Source organism: Leuciscus leuciscus (genome assembly GCF_965113295.1).
Source record: "Leuciscus leuciscus genome assembly, chromosome: 18".
NCBI classification, from domain to species: Eukaryota; Metazoa; Chordata; class Actinopteri; order Cypriniformes; family Leuciscidae; genus Leuciscus; species Leuciscus leuciscus.
The window spans coordinates 32,044,734-32,069,584 of NC_138742.1; the positions used below are offsets into that span (position 1 = coordinate 32,044,734).

A 24,851-nucleotide genomic window follows, 5' to 3' on the forward strand; every position below is an offset into this window, starting at 1 on the left:
AACAACACAAGTCGCTTGACTCGTTTGAATTCGAGTGCAACATGAGGTAAACTGTACACAAAAAGGGTTTCAGTACACACAGCACCACCACTATAAAAATGACCATGCAGTTTCTAAAGCTGTAGAAAATTACTTTGTGGTATTTATTCGTCATCCTTCGGATGAGACGTAAAACCGAGGTCCTGACTCTCTGTGGTCATTAAAAATCCCTGGATGTCCTTCGAAAAAGAGTAGGGGTGTTACCCCGGCATCCTGGCCAAATTTGCCCAGTGGCCTCTGTCCATCATTGCCTCCTAATCATCCCCATATAGCTGTTCTCGACCGTTATCATCTCCAAACAGTTTATATGGAGGCATTTCTCCTGGTCTGATCACAGGCCAAAAACCGGTCTGCCCTCGAAAAGAGCGCCCCAACCTAAGTTGGAGGCGTCCGTCGAGATAACTTTTCGGTGCGAGATGGCTCCCATTGTCACTCCCCGCTGGTACCAGTCGGCCGCTAACCAGGGTCTCAGTGCTGAAACGCAGCTCTGAGTCACTCTGATTCGTATGCCGCCGGACGCCCAGGCTCGGTGAGGCACTCGAGCGTTCAACCAGCGTTGCAGCGGGCGCATACGCAATAGACCCAGCTGAAGTACTGCTGCAGCTGATGCCATACAGCCCAGCATCCTCTGAAATGTTTTAGAGGTACGGCGCTGCCCATTCTGGAAAGAATTCCAGGCGTTGACCACGGCGCGCGCGCTGTGTCGACAGCCGGGCCGTCATTGCCACAGAGTCCAGTTCTAAACCCAAAAAAGAGGCTGACTGACTGGGCAGTAATGAGCTCTTGGTCAAGTAGACCATGAGACCCAGGCTTTCCAGATGGCTGAGAAGCACTGTCCTGTGAGAGATATAATTTCCATCTCTGACTGCGCTAAAATCAGCCAGTCGTCCAAATAGTTCAAAATCCGCATACCTTCACTTCTCAGGGGAGCGAGAGCCGCGTCCATGCACTTCGTGAATATACGGGGTGCTAAAGACAGGCTGAATGGGAGGACGGTGTACTGATATACCTGACCGTCGAATGCGAATCTCAAGAATGGCCTGTGACGGGGTATAATCTGGATCTGAAAGTATGCGTCTTTCAGATCGAGAGAAATAAACCAGTCCCTCGGGCGAATTTGCGCGAGGATTGTCTGGTCGTGAGCATTTTGAACGGTCGCCTCATGAGAGCTTTGTTCAAATATCTCAGATCTAAGATAGGTCTGAGAGCTCCGTCCTTCTTGGGCACGAGGAAGTAACGGCTGTACAAGCCTGACTCGCTCAGAGAAGGATGTACCGGTTCTAATGCCCCCTTGCACAGCAGCTTTGCTATTTCTGCATGAAGTAGGTGTGCTACTTCCAAATTCACTCTCGTCCCGGTCCGTGCTCGAAAGCACGTGGGACGGCGAGCGAACTGCAGTAATAGCCCTGCTTACAGTATTCAGCACCCATTCTGACACGCCCGGAATCGCTTCCCATGCTTTTGCATGTATAGCTAGGGGTAGAATGGCCTCTGGGTTCCGATCACCGCACTGCGTGGGGTCGAGAACCTGTATCAGAGGTATCGGTGCGGCGCGCACGCTCTCGATGCCTGAATACGGCGGCTTGCTGACAGCGATAGCTGGCCGGTTTACACTCAATGACTCGATCACTTTGGACGGAGAACATTCTGTGGCGAGAAAAGCGGGACGCGTGAGCGTCGTCGGGGATACAGTGTTTATCAGTAAGTGTGAGCGCTCGTGTGCGGGCACAGGGCTTACGTTCAACAACACGGCCGGTATGTGGCATTAAGGTTCCGTCCCCTGGGATAAAAGTGTAGCAGAGCGGGCAGTGAGTATGTGTGGGCACTGTTCTGTGGGCACATTTCCTACATTTAACACTCGAGCGGCATATGCCAGCTCTAGAGTGGGCTCTGCATGAGTAAATGACATAGGGGGAACCGTGCTTGTGTGTAGGGGTGAACGCTGGGAAGCGGGCACATTTTCTACACTCAGGACACCATCGGCGCGAGCCGGATAACCAGAATTGTACTCTTATGAAATTTCTCTGGGGTGCCGTAAAGACGGTGTTTGGGTGCAGGCGAGCGGGTTGTACAACGCGCTCGTTGGCTGCAAAATACACATCTGCAGTCGCCTTTTTAAGGGGACTGACAGAGCGAAATGCTTTGATGGCTCATATATTTAGACGCTCATAAATACACAAGCGCCATCCTGAGCGGGAGGGTGCGAGAGGCGGGTTCGCTTTCTGTATGTAAGAAAGCTGGCCGCGAGCTCGGAGAAGCGAACAGCATAATTTTTTATCTGCTGCCAGAGCCGGATTCGAACATGGGTCTCTAGCGCGAAAGCCCGAAGTTCCGCCACTGAGCCACAGGGGGAGAACACATAAGCTATCGGTTAGCGCAAGCATATAAGAGAGCGTCATGTTTTGTGTCGGCGTTCGTTTGCAGGCGTGCGTGTATTATAACAGGCTCGTTTACTGCAATATTAGTATTTCCAGCCGCCTGAACTTAGAGGGGACTGAGAAATGTGTGAGAATTTGAGGATGGTCCGGCCTCGGCGGGACTAAAACACTCTCTTCCTCCTTTCGCCGGTGAGTGAGGCACGCGGGGTGCTGAACATTGCTCGTGACCGTCCGCTCTGATATCCCTTGAGAACGGCGCAGTTTGTGCGGCTCGGACAAAGGGAGAGAGAGTGGGAAGATGGGTTTGTTGTAAAGTTTTCTTTTATCGAAGCAGAGACCAGGAGACAGTTGGGATCACGTTCAAACAGAAGAGTTTCTTTATTTGAGCGCGGCTGCGGTTTCGTCCAACATAATCTAAAGTATATACATTTACATGGTGTCTTTATAGGCATTTTAGGAGGAGGGACTTTTGAAGGTGGAGACAAATTCAAACAAAGCATGTAAATGAGTATACAGGTTAAGGAACCGCCCCAGACCGGCAGTCTCAATTTAATCAGCATACCTATTCAAATGCTGATATTGGCCAGGAACTCCGGTTCCAAGGGCCATCCCAGAGCCATTAAAGACAAAGGTGAACGATTCAATGTCTGGGCTCCGAAAGGTGAGAATCTCAGTGATCTGACTCATTTAAAACACAATAGAGATTGCAACTTTGCTGACATCTTAACCTTAAAAGCTAAAATCAGTATTCTTCACCGTGATGTTATGTAAGGAAGCATATCTGAAATAGATTCTTAAATTTGTAACCCTTCAGTCCCCTCTTTGAGAGTTCTTAAAAACTCTCACAAAATACAAATTTAGACACTTAAAAGTCCATTCTTGTAACTTGAAAAAGTTACAGGCACAAGCATGATCTGTGTTGTTCATCTGTAATTGCATGCTGACACAGAAACAAAACATGCAATTAGGGTCCGTGAAGTCTCTGCGTTGTGTATTTTTTTCTTTTGGGATAGTTCGTTCAGCAGTTGGTCTAGTTGTCTTCTTGAGGTTGTGGCTTCATATGCAGGTGAGACGGTCGTTGCATATGGATCTCGGAACAGCCATCAAGTGGTATCTGTACAGAGGAAGAAAGAAAACAGAAAACAGAGCAGTATTTCTTCAAACACTAGGGTTGTAGCAGTTTAAACACTATGGTTCTATCGTTTTCAGGGTCTACTGTGGTCGTTTCATTCTTTCCCTGTTTCTTAATTGATTTGAGACACCTAAAAGGAACAGTAAGGTGAGGATGGACTATGGTTGGGAAGGGCCTATAAGGGAATCTTCACCACAGGGTTGGCCCCCGAAAGCCTGTTGCTTCCAGTTCTTCCTGGGCTCCTCACTGGTCCATGTGTCCTATCCTATCCCTGTAGGGGAAACAACTGTACAGTGTGTGAGAAAATTGGCACTTCCCATTCTCCAGTGAAACATCAGTCTTAAAAGACATCATATAGAGCATGGGGGTCTGACTGGAATATTTCTGTGGTATAACATTTAAGGCTGTGAGTTTTCTGAATGTCCCCCAAACAAAGACTGTGACAGTCACTTTCCTTTTGTTCTATTAAACAAAAATAAGTCTTTCATCTTTGTTGTAAGTTACTGGGGAGATTAAGCAATCACAGCCTAAATGGTTAACACCGTATCAAGTTGCCCCACGAGTTTAACGAGGAGGGGAGGGGCTGCTTCAGAATATCAAGCAGGCTAAGCAGAAGCTGGTTAACCTTGTTAACTTGTCTTAAGTTATTTTTGTTTTTTCTACATTCTTTTCCAAAATGTCCGTGCTTGCCACAGTAAGAACAACTGGCTTCTCTAGGACTTTTGCGTTTCTTTGGCTTCTCTGAGTTGACCTTAACAGAAACTGCTGCAATTCTTACTCTCTCTTTGACATCCGAATCTCTTTCCCAAATAGCTAAACTTTCTAGGTTACTTCTGAGAGTTGTTTTAGCCCACGTAATATCTAGGAATGGCAAGGCTGTTCTGTACTCAGCTACAAGACCATCTGCCCAAATTCGGATTAGAGCTCCTTTGTCAGCTAACACACTTTCGGAATCATCCACTATTCCACTGTACGTTACCGCTACCTGACAGAACCTCTCAGTATATTCACTCACAGTTTCTTCTTTCTTTTGTACACAGCTAGTAACTTTCGACCAATCGATTTTGGGTCCTAAGATATTCTTTAGGATTTTCAAAACACCTTCTCTTAAATCGCCTTTACTGACATTTTGCAGTTCGGAAGTAACAGCAGACTCAAAATTGTTGAATTCAGATTCAGTTAGAATTTGTGACATCAGCTGTGTGACTTCCGGCAACGACATGTCGTAAAGATGCATTTTACTGAACAATGCTCTTCTAAATTCAGAAAAATTTGTGCGTGCTGAGGGTAAACTCTGGGAGAGTCTATCTATATCCTTAGGACCTAAAGATGTTTTGGCAACCGTTTGTATTTGGACAACAGAAGAGTTCGGAGTAACACTTTTAGTTCCCTGAGATCTTCTCCTAGCCCCACAAACCTGCACTGAATCTACAGGCTGATCAGTTACTGATTGGATGGCTACATCTGTTTCAAAGAAAGCTTTTAAGTCAGGATAATTGTTATCAGGCTGACTAACTTCTTCCACATCAGTTTTTTCTGCATCTTTGTTGCGGTTTACTTTCTTAGTCAACGAAGATAATCTAGCACGGAGCTCTTTGATCTGTTTCTCTAGCTCTGAGTTGCGCTTAGACTGTTCTGTAGCTAGTGTTAAACCAAATTCTCGGTGACAACAGATAAAACTTTTCACACTGTTCTTGCGAATACTTTCTCCTAGTACCTTCTTACAATCTTCGATTGACCAAACTTTGCCTGGATCAATGCCAAATTTCTTTGTTAAATTCAATCTGACTGGCTCAGTCACGATGGAGTCCATGTGCTCTGATAACAAAGACTTGAATTCACTATCTGTTAAAGGTGTAGCTAGTCCAGCTTTCTCAGTTGTGGGAATCAGTCTAGTACTTTTCCTAAACATTTTGTGAATTTCTATGTTACCACACAAACAAACACTAAACTTCTCTCTACTGTCTTACAAACAGAGGGTACAATCTTATTAGCACATGACGCTAATCTTCTCTAGCTTCCAAAGGACAGGCCTTCTATAGCAAGAGGATACACACAATATTAACATGTAACTGTTAAACTTCCCTGCCTGAACAACAAAGGATACATTTCATCTCTAAAAGACAACTTTAGAGGATAACTTAGTTAACAAAACCCTGCAGCTGTTTGTTAACTTCTTCTCTGTCGTCGCAGAGGAAAACTATTTTGTACTGGTCTGCAAAGGTTCTTTAAATTGGAGTGAAACTCACCAAGTCTTTCGTTTGTAGAGAAAGATTCCGTCTGGAAAAAATTCAGTCTTTGAGATCTTTTTGGAGCTTGAAGTTTTCAATCTGGATTCAGAAGATTCAGTCTGGAACTAGTCAGGCTTTGTTGAGATCTTTGAGCTTGAAGTTTCAAGATTCAGTTTCCTTTTTCTCCATCCGGGTCACGGCACCATCTGTTGTAAAGTTTTCTTTTATCGAAGCAGAGACCAGGAGACAGTTGGGATCACGTTCAAACAGAAGAGTTTCTTTATTTGAGCGCGGCTGCGGTTTCGTCCAACATAATCTAAAGTATATACATTTACATGGTGTCTTTATAGGCATTTTAGGAGGAGGGACTTTTGAAGGTGGAGACAAATTCAAACAAAGCATGTAAATGAGTATACAGGTTAAGGAACCACCCCAGACCGGCAGTCTCAATTTAATCAGCATACCTATTCAAATGCTGATATTGGCCAGGAACTCCGGTTCCAAGGGCCATCCCAGAGCCATTAAAGACAAAGGTGAACGATTCAATGTCTGGGCTCCGAAAGGTGAGAATCTCAGTGATCTGACTCATTTAAAAAACAATAGAGATTGCAACTTTGCTGACATCTTAACCTTAAAAGCTAAAATCAGTATTCTTCACCGTGATGTTATGTAAGGAAGCATATCTGAAATAGATTCTTAAATTTGTAACCCTTCAGGTTGTAATAGGCGAATAGCCAGAGAGCGTCATCATGTCTTGTGACGGCGTTTGTTTGCAGGCGTGCATGTATTATAACAGGCTTGTCTACTGCAATATTGATGTTTCCAGTCGCCTGAACTTAGGAGGGGACTGAGAAATGTGTGAGAAGGTTGGACCGGCCTCGGCGGGACTAAACACTCTTTTCTCCTTTCGCCGGTGAGTGACGTGTGCGAACGGGGCGCGAGGGGCGGGGTAGCTTTCTTGTAACGTAAAGGAAGCCAGCCCGTGACCATCTGCTTTCTGACATCCCTTGTGAGCGGCGCCGTTTGCGCGGCTCGAACAGAGGGGGAGCGCGAGGAAGCTAGCTCCGTGACCGTCCGCTTCTAACATCCCTTGTGAGCGGCGCAGTTTGCGCGGCTCGAACAGAGGGAGAGAGAGAGCGGGGAGAGAGGTGCGAGGCATTTGAAACAACGCCTCGTAGGAAATTTCTCTTTTACACAGAATGTGTGTCGCAGCGGCGAACACACACAGCATAAAAAGGATATGACGCCGGATAGCGTAGCAGGCACGGCAGGCTGAAAGCGGCGAAGACGACCGGCTTCTCCAGGCGCTGTCCTAAGCTTGCTGGTCGCTGAATTCAACGGCGGCGGCTTCTCTCAGAGTCCAGCGATGCGTAGAGCTTCGCTGAAGTGATGAAAATCAGATTTCCAGCCTGTGAGCCCTTCCTTTATACACGCTAACCACACCCATTCCGGCGGGCTGTGATGCGTGAAGGGCGCGAAGCCCTTCATTGGGCGTGATGTCACGCAGGGCTCACCGATAGGCTGCTGCAGTTGCCGCTTATACAGCCTGCTATGGTCTGCTGGCTGCCGCACTGCGTTAACAATAAATACAAAATTAGGGATTATTTTTGGCTTCAGATCTCGAGAAAAGATGACTTTTCCCGTAGCGTAAGCAACTTACGCAATACGAGAGAACCTCTCGTAAGAGAACAAGTATCTTTTATAAAGGTTGTTTTATAGTGTATAAGATGTTTTTCATTACGAATATCATAGTTTGTTATTAGTAATATAGAAATCATAAAACCATGGTAATGAGGAGCTTGGTTTGCTCTGTGTCATGATCTTACAGTTAAACTCTAAGCAAGTTCTTGATCCTATGCAAGAACTGTGGAAACTATGGTAACTTTTCAGGATGAAGCTTTTTTTTCTTTTCTGCATATGTTCCGTTTTAATAAACTTTAACTGCAAAAAAAATCAATACAATAATTGCGAGCCTTGCAATATTATGCAATATTAATATTGTTAAACACATTTGTAGTATATTCAAAAATAGCTATATTTTTTTTCTGTCCTTTATTTATTCATTAATTTGTTTATTTATTCCAATTTAAAGGGCTTACCCCAGCAAAACATAAATGGGAAAATGTGTGCCGGGCTGAAGTTTAGCCTCAGTCCAGCCCTGATGATTCTCCTCTTCTAGAGCCAGAAAGAAGACCCTCGAATGATAAAACTGTTTAAAGTAAACTCCTTAAGGCAGTTGTATGCCTGGGAACCTGTTTGCATTGACTTCACATCTGGTGTAAATGCATTTATGCTTTTATTGTGTTGTAGCCTGGAATTTTTTTCATATTTGATATAGAGATCCAATACATTGTATCTCTGTGTGTTATATGTATATGTAGATGTATTTGTAGATGTATACTGTATGTAGATGTAGATATAACTGTTGTAGAAAACATTGTGACACCAAGATAGGCTACTAAAAAGGGTCCCTTAGGTTTGCTACAATGTAGTTGTTTAGCTCCGATAGGAAAGGCCCAATCTTCCTAATGTTATAGGCAAATCTGCAGGATCGGGCAGTTCTAGCAATGCGGTTTGTGAAGTTTAGTTGATCATCAATCACAGCTCCAAGGTTCCTGGCTGTCCTGGAAGGAGTTATGGTTGACAAACCAAACTGAATGGAGAAGTTGTGGTGTAGTGTTGGGTTGGCCGAAACCACAAGCAGCTCTGTCTTGGCACGGTTGAGTTGAGTTGAAGGTGATGGTCCTTCATCCAGCAAGAAATGTCTGTCAGGCAGGCTGCAATGTGAGCAGGGATCAGCATCATCTGGATGGAATGAGAGGTAGAGTTGTGTGTCGTCAGCATAGCAGTGAAAGTTAAATCCATGTTTCTGAATGACAGAGCCTAGTGATGACATATAGATAGAGAAGAGAAGTGGTCCCAGCACTGAGCTCTGATGCACCCCAGTAGCTAGATGTTGCGACTCATGCCCTTCGTCTTGAAGATTGACAGGAGGATCTGGTGGTTAACTCTCAAAAGCAGTAGACAGATCCAGCAAGATGAGAACTGAGGATTTAGAAGCTGCTCTTGCCAGTCTCAGAGCTTCAGTGGCCGAGAGCAGGGCAGTCTCAGTTGAGTGACCGTGTTTGAAGCCAGTCTGGTTGTTGTCCAGGAGGTTGTTCTGTGTGAGAAAGGCAGAGACTTGGTTGAACAGGACTTGCTCAAGTGCGTTTGCATGGAATGGAAAAAGAGATACCAGTCTGTAGTTTTCTAAAGTGCTGGGTCTAGAGTATATACACAAAATTACACTACCCACACCTTTTTATCGGTAAAAGGACAATTGTATGGAAACAAGCTGGAGTCAGCTAATTTCGCAAACTTTTTTAAAACTTTGCTGATAACAGAACAGTGCAAAAAGTGGATGTAAGCTTGATTACAGTTAAACTCGAGCTGGAAGAACAGCAGTTCAATTACAAGTTCAGAATCATTTTGTGATCGGCGACATTTGTTAATTGGCATGTTTGAAAAAGATAATTCAGGAGCCTGTAATCATTATAAATCTAACGTGTCATATCTTGTCTTTCCAATGGCACCATCTCAAACAGTAATGTTTTATTCCAGGCGTCTCAGCAGGTGGGAATAGCAGGCCAGCTGTCTTTGTGGAGGCCGACAGACTTCAGAGAGGACATATGGAAGTTCAAGACAATCCAGTTCATAGCAAGTGCAGTGAGATATCAGCCAAACAGACTTACCTACATGGAGAACCAATCTCTAAAAAGTAAATGAACTTCTAGACTTACACATCTATTCTACTCATGCAATATACAAATACAGTGTGTGTTATTTGTGTGAGATTTCTTGTATATCTTGTATTCTGAAAAGTCTTGTACTTGTTGTAAATTCTGTATGGATGCTTTAGTCTTGCAGGAATTGAAGAAGCACAGGTGGCCTATCATGAGCATGAAATGTTGAAGCCTATGAAGAAGAGAAAGAGGAGAGAATACAACAGCCCATCAGAGGAGGAGTCTGATGCTGAACCAATGGTGCAGTTCTTTCAATTAATTGAATTGCTGTGTACGATGTGTATTTTTACATTATCTTGTATTTCATATGGAGTTCTAATGCAAGGAAATGCACTTTTGTCATTAAAGGAGGAAAAAATTGAGGCTTTAAAAATTGATGGCAGACACAACAAAGCAGGTACTTAATCACACTCCTAGAAAACACAGTATTACTTCATGAAATCATCACATATTAAATCAAAAGTTAGATTTCACACACTTGCACTGTGCATCCACACAAATGTCAATCACTGCTTCAATGATGTTGCCCAAACTGCAGAAATGCAGGTTTTGTGTTCCTAACCAATGCAATCTCATTAGTATTTGCAGGTATTCGATTGTAAAGTGATAGACGCTGATATGAACGATACCAATGCATGGACAGCTTCCAAAATGTAAGCTTGCCTTTACATATGCTTACAACATTAGAGATGTACAAATGTTTAAAATGTTGTGTAATTATTATGCTTGTGAAAAGTTTGTATAAACCAGGGATTTGCATGCATATTGATATTGTTTGTATCAGTGTCTATCCCAAAAGAAAAATACTTTAAAAATACTTTACATACACATAAGAACACATAATGAGATGACATCAGAACAGTGTGCTTTGCATATGTGAATGTGTGGTAACACCTGTCTATGGGTACGACAGAGGCTAAACTGGAGTTGTGGTCCTGGCCGCAGTACCTAGAGCAACAGAAAGCTGTGGCCGCTCCAGCCAGACTCTTCCAGGAGGTTTGACTTCTTTATTTCACCACAGGAAGGGAAGAATGCCTCTTTGCTATTGATTTTAATCTAAAACTCCTTCCTTCAATGACATTTTATGATGCAGCTGTGATGTGTTATCATAGCACAGAATATTCATTTGATTTATTTCAATACAGAGTAGAGATTACAAACAGTTCATAGTTAAATTATGGATTTTTCTTATTTTTTCAATATTAATATTTATCCATGTAACTGCTCTAGACCCAAAGGGTTCCCATGATTAAGAACAACTTTCGACAGGGTATGAAGTTAGAAGGCATTGACCCCCAGCATCCCTCTATGTATTTCGTCCTGACGGTGGCTGAGGTACATCGTGACGGCTCTTCACATTTGACTTTCTGACTGTTATGACTATAATCAATGTGGAGAAAGTCACTCTCTTGAAATGCTTGTCTCTAGGTGTGTGGCTTCAGATTACGCCTTCATTTTGATGGCTATTCCGACTGCCATGACTTCTGGGTCAACGCCAACTGCCCTGATATTCACCCAGCTGGATGGTGTGAGAGCACAGGACACAAGTTATACACACCAAAAGGTGAATTTGAAATTTGAAATCTGTTCGGGTGAGAAAAATAGGTCAAATAGGACGGGTGATACACACACACAAGTGACCAAATTCTGTATTTAATTGTATTAAAGGGATAGTTCACCAAAAAATGTAAATTACCCCATGGTTTACTCACCTTCAAGCCATCCTAGGTGTGGGTGAGATTTTGAAGCTCTGCAGGGGTTAATAAAGGCCTTCTGAAGTGAAGCCATGCGTTTGTGTAAGAAAAATATCCATATTTAAAACTTTATCAATTAAAATAACTAACTTCCGGCAGACGGCCTACACAAGTCGACTTACGCCACAAGAGTAACCCCTGACGCGGTGTAGGAGTAGCGTAAGCTGCAAGGCAAGGCAAGGCAAGGCAAGTTTATTTATATAGCACATTTCATACACAATGGCAATTCAAAGTGCTTTACATAGAAGAAATTAAAATAATAAAAAGAAATAAGAATAATTAAAACAGTTTAGAAAAATTAAATAAAATACAGTACTTTTAAAAATAAAAAATAATATTATTATAGATCTTTCCTTCAAAGGATTCCCTTAAGACTTAAATCTTTCCTTCTTTTAACCTTCAATCTTCTTACGACTTCCATCTATCAACTTTCCTTTAACTTTCTTTTCTCCCTCATTTACTCACACGTTCTTTTCACTTTCTTTAGCACTGCGTTCACATTCTTTCTCGACTTCCATCTATCAACTTTCCTTTAACTTTCTTTTCTCCCTCATTTACTCACACGTTCTTTTCACTTTCTTTAGCACTGCGTTCACATTCTTTCTCAGACGAAAACTTTAATATCGTCATTTAAACACGGTTCTACTTTCAAACCCACATTAATACACGTCACTTTCACATTATCACTTTCTTTTACCTTCTGAGTGGGCATTTACAGTTTCGGGCTAAATGCCCTGCTGACATAGGAGAAATTAAAATAATTAAAAGAAATAAGGATAATTAAAACAGTTTAGAAAAATAAAATAAAATACAGTACAGTACAAACAGTCGGACAAACAGCGGCACAGTGCTCATTCAGTAAATGCACAGCTAAACAGAAGTGTTTTGAGTCTGGATTTGAATGTGACCACTGTAGGAGCACATCTGATCTCTTCTGGAAGCTGGTTCCAGCTGCGGCTGGCATAATAGCTAAAAGCAGACTCACCATGTTTAGAGTGAACCCTTGGTATTTCTAGCTGATATGATCCTAATGATCTGAGTGATCTGTTGGGTTTATATTCAGTGAGCATATCTGCAATGTATTGAGGTCCTAGGCCATTGAATGATTTATATACCAGTAATAGTACTTTAAAATCAATCCTAAATTTAACTGGGAGCCAGTGTAAAGACCTGAGGACTGGTGTGATATGTTCATATTTTCTGGTTCTGCTCAGAATCCTAGCGGCAGCGTTCTGTATGAGCTGCAACTGTCTTATGGTCTTTTTGGGAAGGCCAGTGAGGAGTCCATTACAATAATCCACCCTGCTGGTGATGAAAGCATGCACAAGTTGCTCTAAGTCTTGCCTGGAAACAAAGCATCTAATTCTTGCAATATTTTTCAGATGATAGTATGCTGATTTAGTTATTGCTTTGACATGACTACTGAAACTAAGGTCTGACTCTAGTGTCACACCAAGATTCCTGACTTGATGTTTAGTTGTTTGACCCCTAGAGTGAAGGTATGCGTTCACCTTGAGAACTTCATCTTTGTTTCCAAACGCAATAACTTCAGTTTTGTCTTTGTTTAATTGAAGAAAGTTTTGACACATCCAACTGTTGACTTCGTCAATGCATCGGCACAAGGAGTCAATGGGGCCGTAATCGTTAGGCGATAGGGCTAAGTACAGCTGTGTGTCGTCTGCATAGCTGTGGTAAGCAATTTGGTTATTTCTCATTATTTGGCTCATTGGGAGCATATACAGGTTGAACAGGAGTGGCGCAAGAATTGAGCCTTGAGGGACTCCGCATGTCATGGATGTCCACTCAGACTTATGGTCTCCTATACTAACATAATAACCTCTCCCATCTAAGTATGACCTGAACCATTTTAGGACTATCCCAGATAGCCCCACCCAGTTTTCCAGCCTGTCAAGAAGTATGTTATGATCGACAGTGTCAAATGCAGCACTGAGGTCGAGTAGTACCAGCACTGATAATTTTCCTGAATCAGTATTTAAGCGAATATCGTTTATTATCTTTATGAGCGCTGTCTCTGTGCTGTGATGCGGTCGGAAACCAGATTGAAAATTGTCAAAGTATCCATTTGAGCTTAAGAATTTGTTCAGCTGATTGAAGATAACTTTTTCAATGAGCTTGCCTATGAAAGGAAGATTTGAGATCGGTCTATAGTTGCTTAATATGGTCTTATCCAGATTGCTCTTTTTCAGGAGGGGCTTGACAACTGCAGTTTTCAGGGAGTTTGGAAAACTCCCAGAGAGAAGTGAGGCATTTACCACTTCTAGAAGATCTGCTTCTAAACTGTTTAGCACACTTTTGAAAAAAGATGTGGGAAGTGTGTCAAGAGTGCATGTTGATGTTTTAAGGTGTTGTACGGTTTCTTCCAAAATTTTGCCATCAATTTCTTTGAAGTCAGACATAGTAACTACTTTCTCAGGTGGTCTGATCTGTCTGACCTCAGTGCAACTCAAGGATGTGCTGATCACCTTTCTGATATTATTGATTTTCTCAGAGAAGAAAGAAGCAAACTCACTGCACTTGCTGTTTGAGAGCATTTCACTAGGAATCTGGCTTGGGGGGTTTGTCAGTCTCTCTACAGTAGCAAAAAGAGTGCGTGTGTTGTTTAAATTGCTGTTTATAATATTTGAGAAGAAAGTCTGTCTAGCTTTGCCTAGTTCCATATTGAAAGCATGCAGGCTGTCTTTGTAGATGTTATAATGGACTACAAGTTTTGTCTTCCGCCACATGCGCTCTGCTTTTCTGCATTGTCTTTTCATATGTTGCACTGCTGTTGAGTTTCTCCAAGGTGCTTTTTGTCTGCCACTCTTCTTCCTGACTTTAACAGGAGCAATATCATCAATCATATTTTTAACTTTTGAGTTAAAAGAATCAAGGAGAAAATCAACAGAGTCAGCAGATATGCTTGGTGTATCAACACCTCTCGCGGTTCAAACAAACAGGACTGGTTAACAAACTCAAGCTCCTCTTCTCTTGTATTGAAATCATTCGACATTTCTCTTTAAAACATTCGTGTTTTAGACTTCTAATTTGTGACCAGTGTTTTGTTTCCGTGTTTGTCAATGCGTCATGCGTCGGGTCAAGGGTTACTCTTTCACCCTAAACCAATGCGTAGGCCGTCTGTCCGAAGCTAGATATTTTAGTTGATAAAGTAATAAATATGGATATTTTTCTTACACAAATGCATGGCTTCACTTCAGAAGGCCTTTATTAACCCTTCTGTGGAGGGTTGATAGCCTTGTGGAGCACTTTTATCATGGATAGATGCACTTTTTTGGGCTTCAAAATCTCATCCTCCATTCACTGCCATTATAAAGCTTGGAAGAGCCAGGATATTTTTTTATATATCTCCGATTGTGTTCATCCGAAATATGAAAGTCATATACACCTAGGAAGGCTTGAGGGTGAGTAAAGCATGGGGTAATTTTCATTTTTGGGTGAACTAACCCTTTAATATCACAAGTAACTTTTCTACAGTATCACCTACAGTTGGCTAATAAACTATATTATTTGCCTTAAAAGGTTTCTGTGTATTAATAATGATATTTATTGAATATTGCTGTCAGGTTACAGTGATTTTACCATGTCAAGAAAAACCCTTAAAAATCCTTTAATTGTGGGAAAACCACTGTGACACTTGAAGTTCAAAAAAAAGATCTATGATGTATCTCAATTGCTATCTATTTCCAATCTAGATTAGAATTCTAATCTACTAACATACAATTATATTGTAAATTCTCATATGTTATAGTTTGTGTAAAGGTTCTTTAACTTTACTACCATTCAACACTCTTCCCTTTCAGGATGTAAAGAAGAAGAGTTTTCTTGGTCTAACTACCTAAAAATCACCAGATCACAAGCCGCACCGAAAGAGTTGTTTTCTAGCTCAATCAAAGTAAGTCATAAAACCGTTGAATGAATCTGTATTACAATTCCCTACAAAACAAACAATGGTCTGAACAAAGGCCTTGTTTTCTCATTGTGCAGTCTGAGACAGACTGTGGGTTTGAGGTGGGGATGAAGTTGGAGGCTGTCGACCGCATGAATCCCTCTCTCATCTGTGTTGCAACAGTAACAGACAAAGTGGGCAACCGTTTTCTGGTTCATTTTGATAACTGGGATGACACGTATGACTATTGGTGAGTTACAACGACTCCTGAAGTCTTTGGGCCCTATTTTACCAAAGCTCATGGTCTAAAGCGCACGGCACAAGTGCACTTATGGCGTGTCCGAATCCACTTTTGCTAGTTTAACGACGGGGAAAATGGTCGGCGCACCCGGCGCATGGTCTAAAAGGGTTGTCTCTATTCTCTCAATTAGTAATGGGTGTGTTTTGGGCGTAACATGCAATAAACCAATCAGAGTCTCATCTCCCATTCCCTTTAAAAACCAGTTGTGCTCGAGCCATGGCGGATTCGCTATTTACATGGAGGAATTTGCAAGCGGAAAGACTGAACGCTTCTCTAGCGAGGAAACGGATCTGTTCGTGCGCGAGGTTAAAGCACAAGCAGACCATTTACAGGACAAAGTGTGTTGTGGACCCGCCTATAGGCACACATAACTAACGCACTCTTTAAATAACAAAACAAAAAAATACTGCGCTAATTGACTTTAGACCAGGTTTTTGTTGGTCAATGGCTCAAGCTATTTCAGTTTCCTTAAAATAACAACGCGTTAAAATGGGCCCGAACACACTTCATTTTCAGACCAGCAGCCCATGGGTGAACAGATGGGCACAAATGTATTTGCTATTTAAACAACCTGGTGTAGGACATGAAAATGATAACTGTGTCAGGCTGAAACTAGAAAAAAACTAGTTTTGCGTCACGCCTGGTGCCACATTGTGCCGGGTGTATGATAGGGCCCAACATATGATAGTCCTGTGTGAAATGAATAGGTTTGTTATTCAAAATTAAGTTGTAAAATTGAGTTTCTTCATGTCGTAGGTGTGATGCCCGCAGCCCGTACATTCATCCCACTGGCTGGTGTCACGAGAGAAGCCTTCCCCTGACGCCCCCACAGGGTAACTCACTGAGACATCACACCCCTCACACCCCTCACACCCATCATACCCATCATATCCATCATACCCATCATACCCATCATATCCATCATACCCATCATATCCATCATACCCATCATATCCATCACACCCATCATACCCATTATATCCATCATATCCATCACACCCATCATATCCATCATACCCATCATATCCATCATATCCATCATACCCATCATACCCATCACACCCATCATATCCATCATATCCATCATATCTATCATATCCATCACACCCATCACACCCATCATATCCATCACACCCATCATAGCCATCATATCCATCATACCCATCATATCCATCATATCCATCATACCCATCATACCCATCACACCCATCATATCCATCATATCCATCATACCCATCATATCCATCATATCCATCATATCCATCACACCCATCACACCCATCATATCCACCATCATATCCATCACACCCATCACACCCATCATATTCATACTGAGTCTGGATACCCCTACAGGCAAAGGAGAAACACTTTGACTCAACTTAAGTAGATTTCTGGAAAAATGTTTCTGCTGAGATCCATTGTGAGATATAAATGAATAACTTTACTTTGTTACAAAAAGGCAGAAAATTATGTAAGCTGCATAAATGTCTCAGTGTTAGGGTTAGGGATGTACAAATTGTTTCACAATAGTAATGTTTTTACTGTTTGTTTGATCAAATAAATGCAGCCTTGATAAGCATAAGAGACTTCTTTCATAAACATAACAAATCTTACCGACCCCAATCTTTCAACCTGTAATACTCAAGTCTTTTTATATAACACTGGCTCAATGTGTTCTTCTCCCGGCAGATTATCCTGACCCTGACAGGTTCTCGTGGGAGAGATATTTGGAGGAGACAGGCTCAACGGCGGTCGCTGCTGAAGCATTCAGAGTGGTGTGTTAAATCTCTCAATCCTTTAAAAGAGTATCAAATGATCTTTGGTTTTCATCTATGTCAGTCAATAAATGAAAGGGGTCATGACATGAGAAATCAGGTTTGCCTTGCACTTTTGACATGTAAGAGGTCTTTAAAACATAGTTTAAAACGTCTTCCTCATTATAAATAAAGGATTTATTTAGTCAAGCTCCATAAACAGCTCGTTTTGACGTTCCTTGATCTGTGACGTCATTCCCAGCTTCAGTGTGGCACTCAAGATCCCAAGGCCAAGGTCAGGATTTCCATTAAATAATACATTACATTTCTGGTTTGTTTTATCTTATACCTCCAGACCTGTCCGCGAGCTGCCATGCTTAAAGTGCAAACTGTCAACAAACATTTCTCCTCATCCTATAATGCACAGCGCAGCTGACTACGGCAACTGGTTTAGTCCAAAATTTTGCAGTTCTTTGGTAGTTGGTTCTGTTCGAGGTCGGATCACGTTCTCACCACAAACGAACCGTTTCAAAGCGCCGATCAAGTAATTTGTCAATTCGCATTGGAAATGCGTCGAATTTCAACACAGCATTCACTTTGCAATAATCCACACAGAATCGGACTGAGACGTCAGTTTTAGGAACTAAAACTATCGGGCTCGCCCAATCACTGTAGAATTCTTCTATAACTCCCATATTTAGCATTGCCTCTAATTCAGACTGAACCACCTTTTTTTGTGTTCAGGTAAATTATATGGCCAGCTGCGCACCACCACCCCCACCTCAATATGGTGCTGAATAAGGTTTGTTTGACAAGGCAGGGGTGAGAACACATCTGCAAATTCTTTCTGCAACCTGGCTGTCAGTGAGCTGCAAGGGCGAGAGGTGATCTCCCCCCGAGGCCAGAGCAATAGATTGGACTTTAGTGCTCACTTCTGGCCCGAGATCTTCCTCTCCGCTCACTGCCATTTCCAGCATCACTGATTGTAAGGTGGTAAATTTGATGTGCCCCGTTCCTATCTGCTCGAATTACCTCATAATTGAGATCCCCGACTCGTCATGTGACCTCAAAGGGTCCTTGCCACTTGCCGAGTCATTTTGAACTAGAAGTTGGGAGCAATACAAGTACTTTATCTCCCAGTGCAAATTCACGCAATCTGGTTCCCCTGTCATATAGCTAACTCTGTTTGTCCTGGGCCTGTAACAAATTCTCCATAGAGAGCCGCCCTAAAGTGTGGAGTTTTGTCCTCAGGTCCAGCACATACTGAATTTCACTTCTGCTCTGTGAAGGTCCGTCCTCCCAAGCCTCTCTCAGGATCAGTCACCATTGGTCCCGCCTCAGCTTCTCCCGCCAGAACAACCGCCCCCTTTCCCCACTCTCCCGAAACTTACTAAAAGTGGGCCAGTTTGTCCCCAAAATTAGCGGATGTCTGAGGTGCGGGCTAACTGCAACCTCCACGCTTGGGTACCCCCCTTAATACTCATGGGTATTTGGTACAACCTAGCTTGATCGGGGGCAGCCTGTGGGGTGTCCGGAACCCAGATCAGTGTCCCGACCTCCATCATCAGACACCAATCTACAAAGTGTCCTGGGTCCCTGCAACGCCAACAGGCCGGCCCAGACTTCCCCGCCGCTCTAGTGGCAGGAAGCGGGTCAAGGAATTGGCATGGGGAGAGCGGAGGAACCGGAGCTGAGGTTGGACTCGACTGGCCCAATCCAGCCCCTCTCGGCAGCGCTCTCGGGCCAGCCAACAGTTCGTGTGCTGGCCCACTCCTCCATTTTGGCTGACCATGAGATGGGAACTGCCCTCGGGTTCTTGGTGCAGGAACTAGCCTAAATGGAGAGGGAGAGAGAAGGGAAGGGGGAGAGAGAGAGAGACAGAAGGTAGAGTTTTGCTGACCACAGGGCACGCCACCATCTGGTCCTCCGCCAGTTGGATGGCCTGGTCCAGCGATGTCGGGCGGTGGCACTGGACCAATTGCGCGGTCTTATTTGGCAGCCATGCAATAAACTACTCCAGCACTACTTTGTCGATAATTTGCTCAACGTTGCTTCCCTCGGCCATCAGTCATCTGAGGCAGGCGTCCCGGAGCTGTTGAGCCATCACAAACCCGTTGAAGGATGGCTCGTCTCAGGTCGTCGTACACCAGGAGGTCCTGAACTGGCAGCTGCTGTGCAGCTATCTGCGCCTCTCCGGACAGTAATGGAATGAGGCGCACCGGCCAGTTCAATCGAGGCCACCCACATGCCTCGGCGGACCTTTCAAAGAGGTCAAGGAAGGGGCATTTTGTTGAGGGGCACGTGAGTGGGCGGGGCCGGGACAGATGGTGTTTCCACGGCCCGAACCTCCCAGTCCATCCAGCTCTGGAACAGCTCGCAGGACCTGGTCGTCCCTCATGTCCAGCAGTGCCTGATGATGTTCTTGATGTAGTCCCGCGAGCACCTGAATGACCTCTGCAAATAACGAACCTGACGGGGATTGCATGATAGCGGCGGCGGATCTTCTTCCTCCCGGGTTTCGGCACCAGTGTGATGATTTCAGTGTGAGGAAGGAAGTAGACGGGGTCAGCTGACTGAAACTTGTGCATTTTATTAAAGTAATTCAAAGAAATCACAAACAACAGGTTGCGCTCTGCGCAAATAAAAAATAAATAAACTCTTTCACTGAAGCACTTGGGTTTCCAGTCACACAGAATTTGATTTTGATTTTCAGAATTTGTTTAACTCACTCTCTCTCCTCGCTGAACCACGCCCCCCTCGCCACAGTGAACCTCGAGGAAAAAAATGTCATGACCCCTTTAATTGTTAGGTTAGTCAGACTTGATGAAATCTAAAAATTTGTCTGATTGAAACTATCGTATTCTGTTACAAAGTACATTAATAACTGTAATTAAACCATTTCCTTCAGCAAAATAAAGCCAGGCTTAGGATTGCATTGGAAAGATGATTCCTCTTGTATGTTTGTGTAGCGTCCTTCCCACAGCTTCCAGTTGCAGATGAAGCTGGAGGCGGTGGATAAGAGGTGTCCGGGCCTGATCCGTGTGGCTACGGTGGAGGAAGTGGACACTTACAGAATAAAGGTGTGTGAGAAACTGCTTGTGTAGATAAACGCCAGCTTACAGCATATGCTGCTTTAATCAAATAACTGAAGTTAATCGAGGACATTATCTTTTTTTCATTTAATGTCTCATAAAAAACCCAGTAGAAACACACACTCCCGTTGAGAAGTTTGGGGTCAGTAAGATTTTTTTAACGATTGTAAAAGAAGTATTTTTGCTCATCAAAGCGGCATTTATTTGATCAGAAATACGGTAAAAACAGTGAAATATTATTACAATGAAATGTGAATATATAGCATAATGAAATTTACTCCTGTGATCAAAGCTGTATTTTCAACATCATTACTCCTGTCTTCAGTGTCACATTATCCTTTAGAAATCATTCTAATATGATGATTTGATGCTCACGAAACATTTATGATTATTATCAATGTTAAAAACAGTTGTGCTGCTTCATATTTTTGTGGAAACCATAATTTTTTTGATGAATAGAAAGTTCAAAAGAACAGCATTTATTTGAAAAAGAAATCATTTTTAACATTATAAATGTCTTTACTGTCATTGCCGATCAAATTAATGCATCCTTGCTGAATAAAAAGAAGACATTTATTTCCAAAAGAAATCTTACTGACCCTTGACTTTTAAATGGCAATTTATGTAAACCAAACGACTATTTAAAGTATGAAAAATATAAGTTAAAAGAGTAAATAACTTTTGCTGAAGCATTGTCTATCCACACACCAACAAATTGTAACATTTGTGCTAACAGAGTATGTGATGCCACATGACATTCATTTATAGTGGTGCTCAAGCTAACAACTCACTCACTGAATCACACTGCAGAATATCTTTATTATTACCTTGTTTTACATCAGAAATATTACACATTCTCTACACAAGATTTTTGAGAGGCAAAATTGAGTTCAATTGTAGGACATGTTTCCAGAGAATATATCCACCTTTTTCCTACGCTCCTCCATGAGGCTTTGCGCAAATTATGTGTGTAACTTCCATTAAACAGTAAACAATCAGTGAAAGGTTCACTCTATGAACGCAGTAATACGCTTTTTTTTTTTTAACTGGGTACAACGAGATGACATTATTCTTCTCACCGTTCAAACATCAAACATTAAAAAGACATGTAAACATTAAAAAAATTAACCAATTACTTCCACAGACTATGCATAACCCCCGAATATTTCCGCACCAATAATTACTGATGCGTAAATAGGCCTATCACTGTGGTAATATACTGTATGTCTCTTTTATGTAACATGTTGACCTTATCAAAAATGCTTATTAACTGGAACACTGATTTCTGTCATTTTGACAGATTTACGTCTTTTAGAAACATTCCAGTAAACATTGCTAACAGGGATTAGAAGTGAAAATGGGCGACAATTACATTTTAAAGCATTCAAGTGAAAACAAACCTGGAAAGAGATGTGAGGATTTGGGGAGAAAAACAAGAGATTCTCAGTGCATTCCAGTGAATTATTCATGGGATATCATAAATCAAATCTGGAGAGCAGGTCAGGTCACAAATGTTTTCTTTTTTCATACTGCTACAGCAAAGGGGGAGACAAAGAAAAGAATCAGGAGGAAAAGAATAAGCGTCTGAAAAGAGCTCTGGCCTCAGATATTCTTGTTATACCCCGTCACATGCATTACGTTATTCTCTTCTGAACAGGAGAACATGAAGGAAAGTTTACAGCACATTCAGTCAAACTGACAGATAAGGATTATTTATAGCACAACCTTATGATGTCAAATGATTTGTTTCAGTCTTTTTGAGTGGGACTTCCTCAAACCGGAAGGCTTTGAAGACCACAGTAGGAAAAAGGTGGATATTTTTAAGCTTGTTTCTCTTACCAAACTGACAAATAGTTTTTAACTACATTTTGTTGATAGATTTGTAAAAAAAAAATAAAAAAATAAAAAAATAAAGTAAATGTTTTAGTTCTGGGCAACATCCAAAATAAAAGTTTGTTTACATAATATATGTGTGTGTTCTGTGTATAATTATTTTGTATATATAAATACACAAATATGCATGTATATATTTAAGAAGATGTGTTATTTATATATAAAATATTTATATTTATATATATATTATAAATTATGTATAAATATATATACAGTATATACATTTTAATGTTTCTTAAATATATACATGCATATGTGTGTATTTATATATACAAAAGAATTATACACCGCACACACACATATATTATGTAAACACAAACTTTTGTTGTGGATGCGATTAATCGCAATTAATCGTTGCCCAGCACAATCTTTTGTTTTGCTAGTCAGAGGACTCACTTGGTCAGAACCATAACAACTCTCCGAAAATAATGCTAACTTACATGAAACCACATGATAAACGGAAATTTACTCTAACTTTATTAGTTTGAAATGAACATGAAAAGAAAAAAACACATCCAGCAAAGACATCCAAAGAAAAGCAGGCTCACAGAATACCCGTAACGAGACAGAAATGTTATCAGAGCATTTCAGTGGTGCATGGATGAATGTGGTAGAGTGACGTGTCCTTGTGAAGGTGTGTTAGCCTCATCTGTTGTCCTCAGATTCATTTTGATGGTTGGAGCCACTTGTATGACGAGTGGATGGACTCAGACCATCCGGACGTCCACCCTGCAGGCTGGTGTGAAAGCACAGGACACCCCCTCAAACCTCCACCCTGCCAACCCATCACCCAGAAACCTGGTGAGGTTCCTCCAGATCAATCTCTTTCCTCATCCATCTGACTCGTATGTGCTCATGTACCAAATACTCTGTCAATTCAGAGTAATATGTGTCTTTTAGGTCCCAGGGAGACCCTGACAGCCCGACAGCCCAACTTCTCCTTGTCTTATAAAAGTCTGCCTCAGCCACGCAACCCCTCCAAATACAGCTTCCACCACAGGTCATTCCTTCATGTGCCCTTACCGTGCAAAATACCCAAATTGTCAACTTGTGTTTTGTCTTCTGAAGGATTAGTTCACTTCAGAATGAAAAATGTCCTGATAATTTACTCACCCCCACGTCATCCAAGATGTTTATGTCTTTCTTTCCTCAGTCAAAAATAAATTAAGGTTTTTGAGGAAAACATTCCAGGATTTTTCTCCATATAGTGACTTCAATGGGGTCCAACGGGTTGAAGGTCCAAATGTGAGTTTCAGTGCAGCTTCAAAGTCTCGACACGATCCCAGACGAGGAATAAGAGTCTTATCTAGACAAACTATCGGCCATTTTCTAACAAAAATAAATATTTCTATACTTTTTAACCACAAATGCTCGTCTTGCACGTCCATGACTTCACGCATTACGTAATCATTTTGAATGGTCAGGCGTGTTCCGGTTAAAAAATATACGGTGAAGCGAATCTCATTTTCTCCTCCAACTTCAAAATCGTCCAACATCTTTGTTTTACCCTTTATTTTTATTATTTTTTTTTGTAAATGCCGTTTGATTTAGTCTTTGCATGTTGGCTTTGTAAACACTAGGTCGGTACTTCCGCCTGCGTGACCTTTCAACGTGATTACGTAATGTGTGACGCATCACAGAGCCAGTGCAAGACGAGCATTTGTGGTTAAAAAGTATATATATATTTAATTTTTATTTTTAGAAAATGACCGATAGTTTGTCTAGATAAGACTCTTATTCCTTGTCTGGGATCGTGTCGAGACTTTGAAGCTGCACTGAAACTGACATTTGGACCTTCAACACGTTGGACCCCATTGAAGTCATTATATGGAGAAAAATCCTGGAATGTTTTCCTCAAAAACCTTCATTTCTTTTCGACTGAAGAAAGAAAGACATGAACATCTTGGATGACGTGGGGGTGAGTAAATTATCAGGAAATTTGAATTCTGGTGTGAACTAATCCTTTAAATTGTCTTGCAGTTGAGGGACAGTTTATTAAAAACAAATGACTGCAGATTTGAGAACAGACCCGTTGTTTGTCAAACAGAAAGTGCCCTACTCCGGGATGTGACGGGTCAGGTCATGTGACCGGGCGTTTTACGGCGCATCACTGTTTATCTGGCTGTCCGTTGGCTGAGAGGAACCAGGGCCGGCTCAAGGCGGATCTCTCTGATACAGAAGGATCCAGGCGTAACCTGCTGGTCTTCGGCCAGAGAGCTAAAAAGTCACGATATCACGGCAGGCAAGACAATATTCACATTTGTTGTGTTAATCAAGTATATCACTGCAAAAAAAGGCTTTTCTTACTTAGTATTGTAACAAAGTTAAAGCTCAGCTCACCGGCGAACGTTCATCAGAACTTTAATATCAAAATAAACAAACAACAAAACGAAAGTAAAGCAGCAGCCCCTCAATGACGACTGCCGCACATAAACATAATAAAAACACAACAGAAATAGTCCAGACCGGGGGCCTGTACCATGATGGTAGTTGAACAAACTCAGGGTTGCAGGATTAGTTTTGAGTTGACAAAACCAAACCAATCCAACCAGCCTTTGTTGGTACCATGATGCTGATCATCAACTTTCTCC

The 24,851-nt window shown here is 42.0% G+C and overlaps 1 protein-coding gene across 2 annotated transcripts in view; it reads left to right on the forward strand.

Annotated features, from left to right (window-relative positions):
- l3mbtl1 (L3MBTL histone methyl-lysine binding protein 1) overlaps window positions 1-24,851 on the forward strand; it is a 44,047-nt gene that overhangs the window by 4,906 nt on the left and 14,290 nt on the right. For both annotated transcript variants that reach the window (XM_082146010.1, XM_082146011.1), the window contains exons 5-18: window positions 9,381-9,537; window positions 9,679-9,802; window positions 9,911-9,959; window positions 10,476-10,558; window positions 10,793-10,897; window positions 10,991-11,126; window positions 15,135-15,226; window positions 15,319-15,470; window positions 16,278-16,354; window positions 17,211-17,296; window positions 20,245-20,355; window positions 22,923-23,061; window positions 23,161-23,260; window positions 24,308-24,502. In XM_082146010.1, coding sequence (XP_082002136.1) covers window positions 9,381-9,537; window positions 9,679-9,802; window positions 9,911-9,959; window positions 10,476-10,558; window positions 10,793-10,897; window positions 10,991-11,126; window positions 15,135-15,226; window positions 15,319-15,470; window positions 16,278-16,354; window positions 17,211-17,296; window positions 20,245-20,355; window positions 22,923-23,061; window positions 23,161-23,260; window positions 24,308-24,502 — 1,606 coding nt within the window. The remainder of the gene's footprint in view (window positions 1-9,380; window positions 9,538-9,678; window positions 9,803-9,910; window positions 9,960-10,475; window positions 10,559-10,792; window positions 10,898-10,990; window positions 11,127-15,134; window positions 15,227-15,318; window positions 15,471-16,277; window positions 16,355-17,210; window positions 17,297-20,244; window positions 20,356-22,922; window positions 23,062-23,160; window positions 23,261-24,307; window positions 24,503-24,851) is intronic.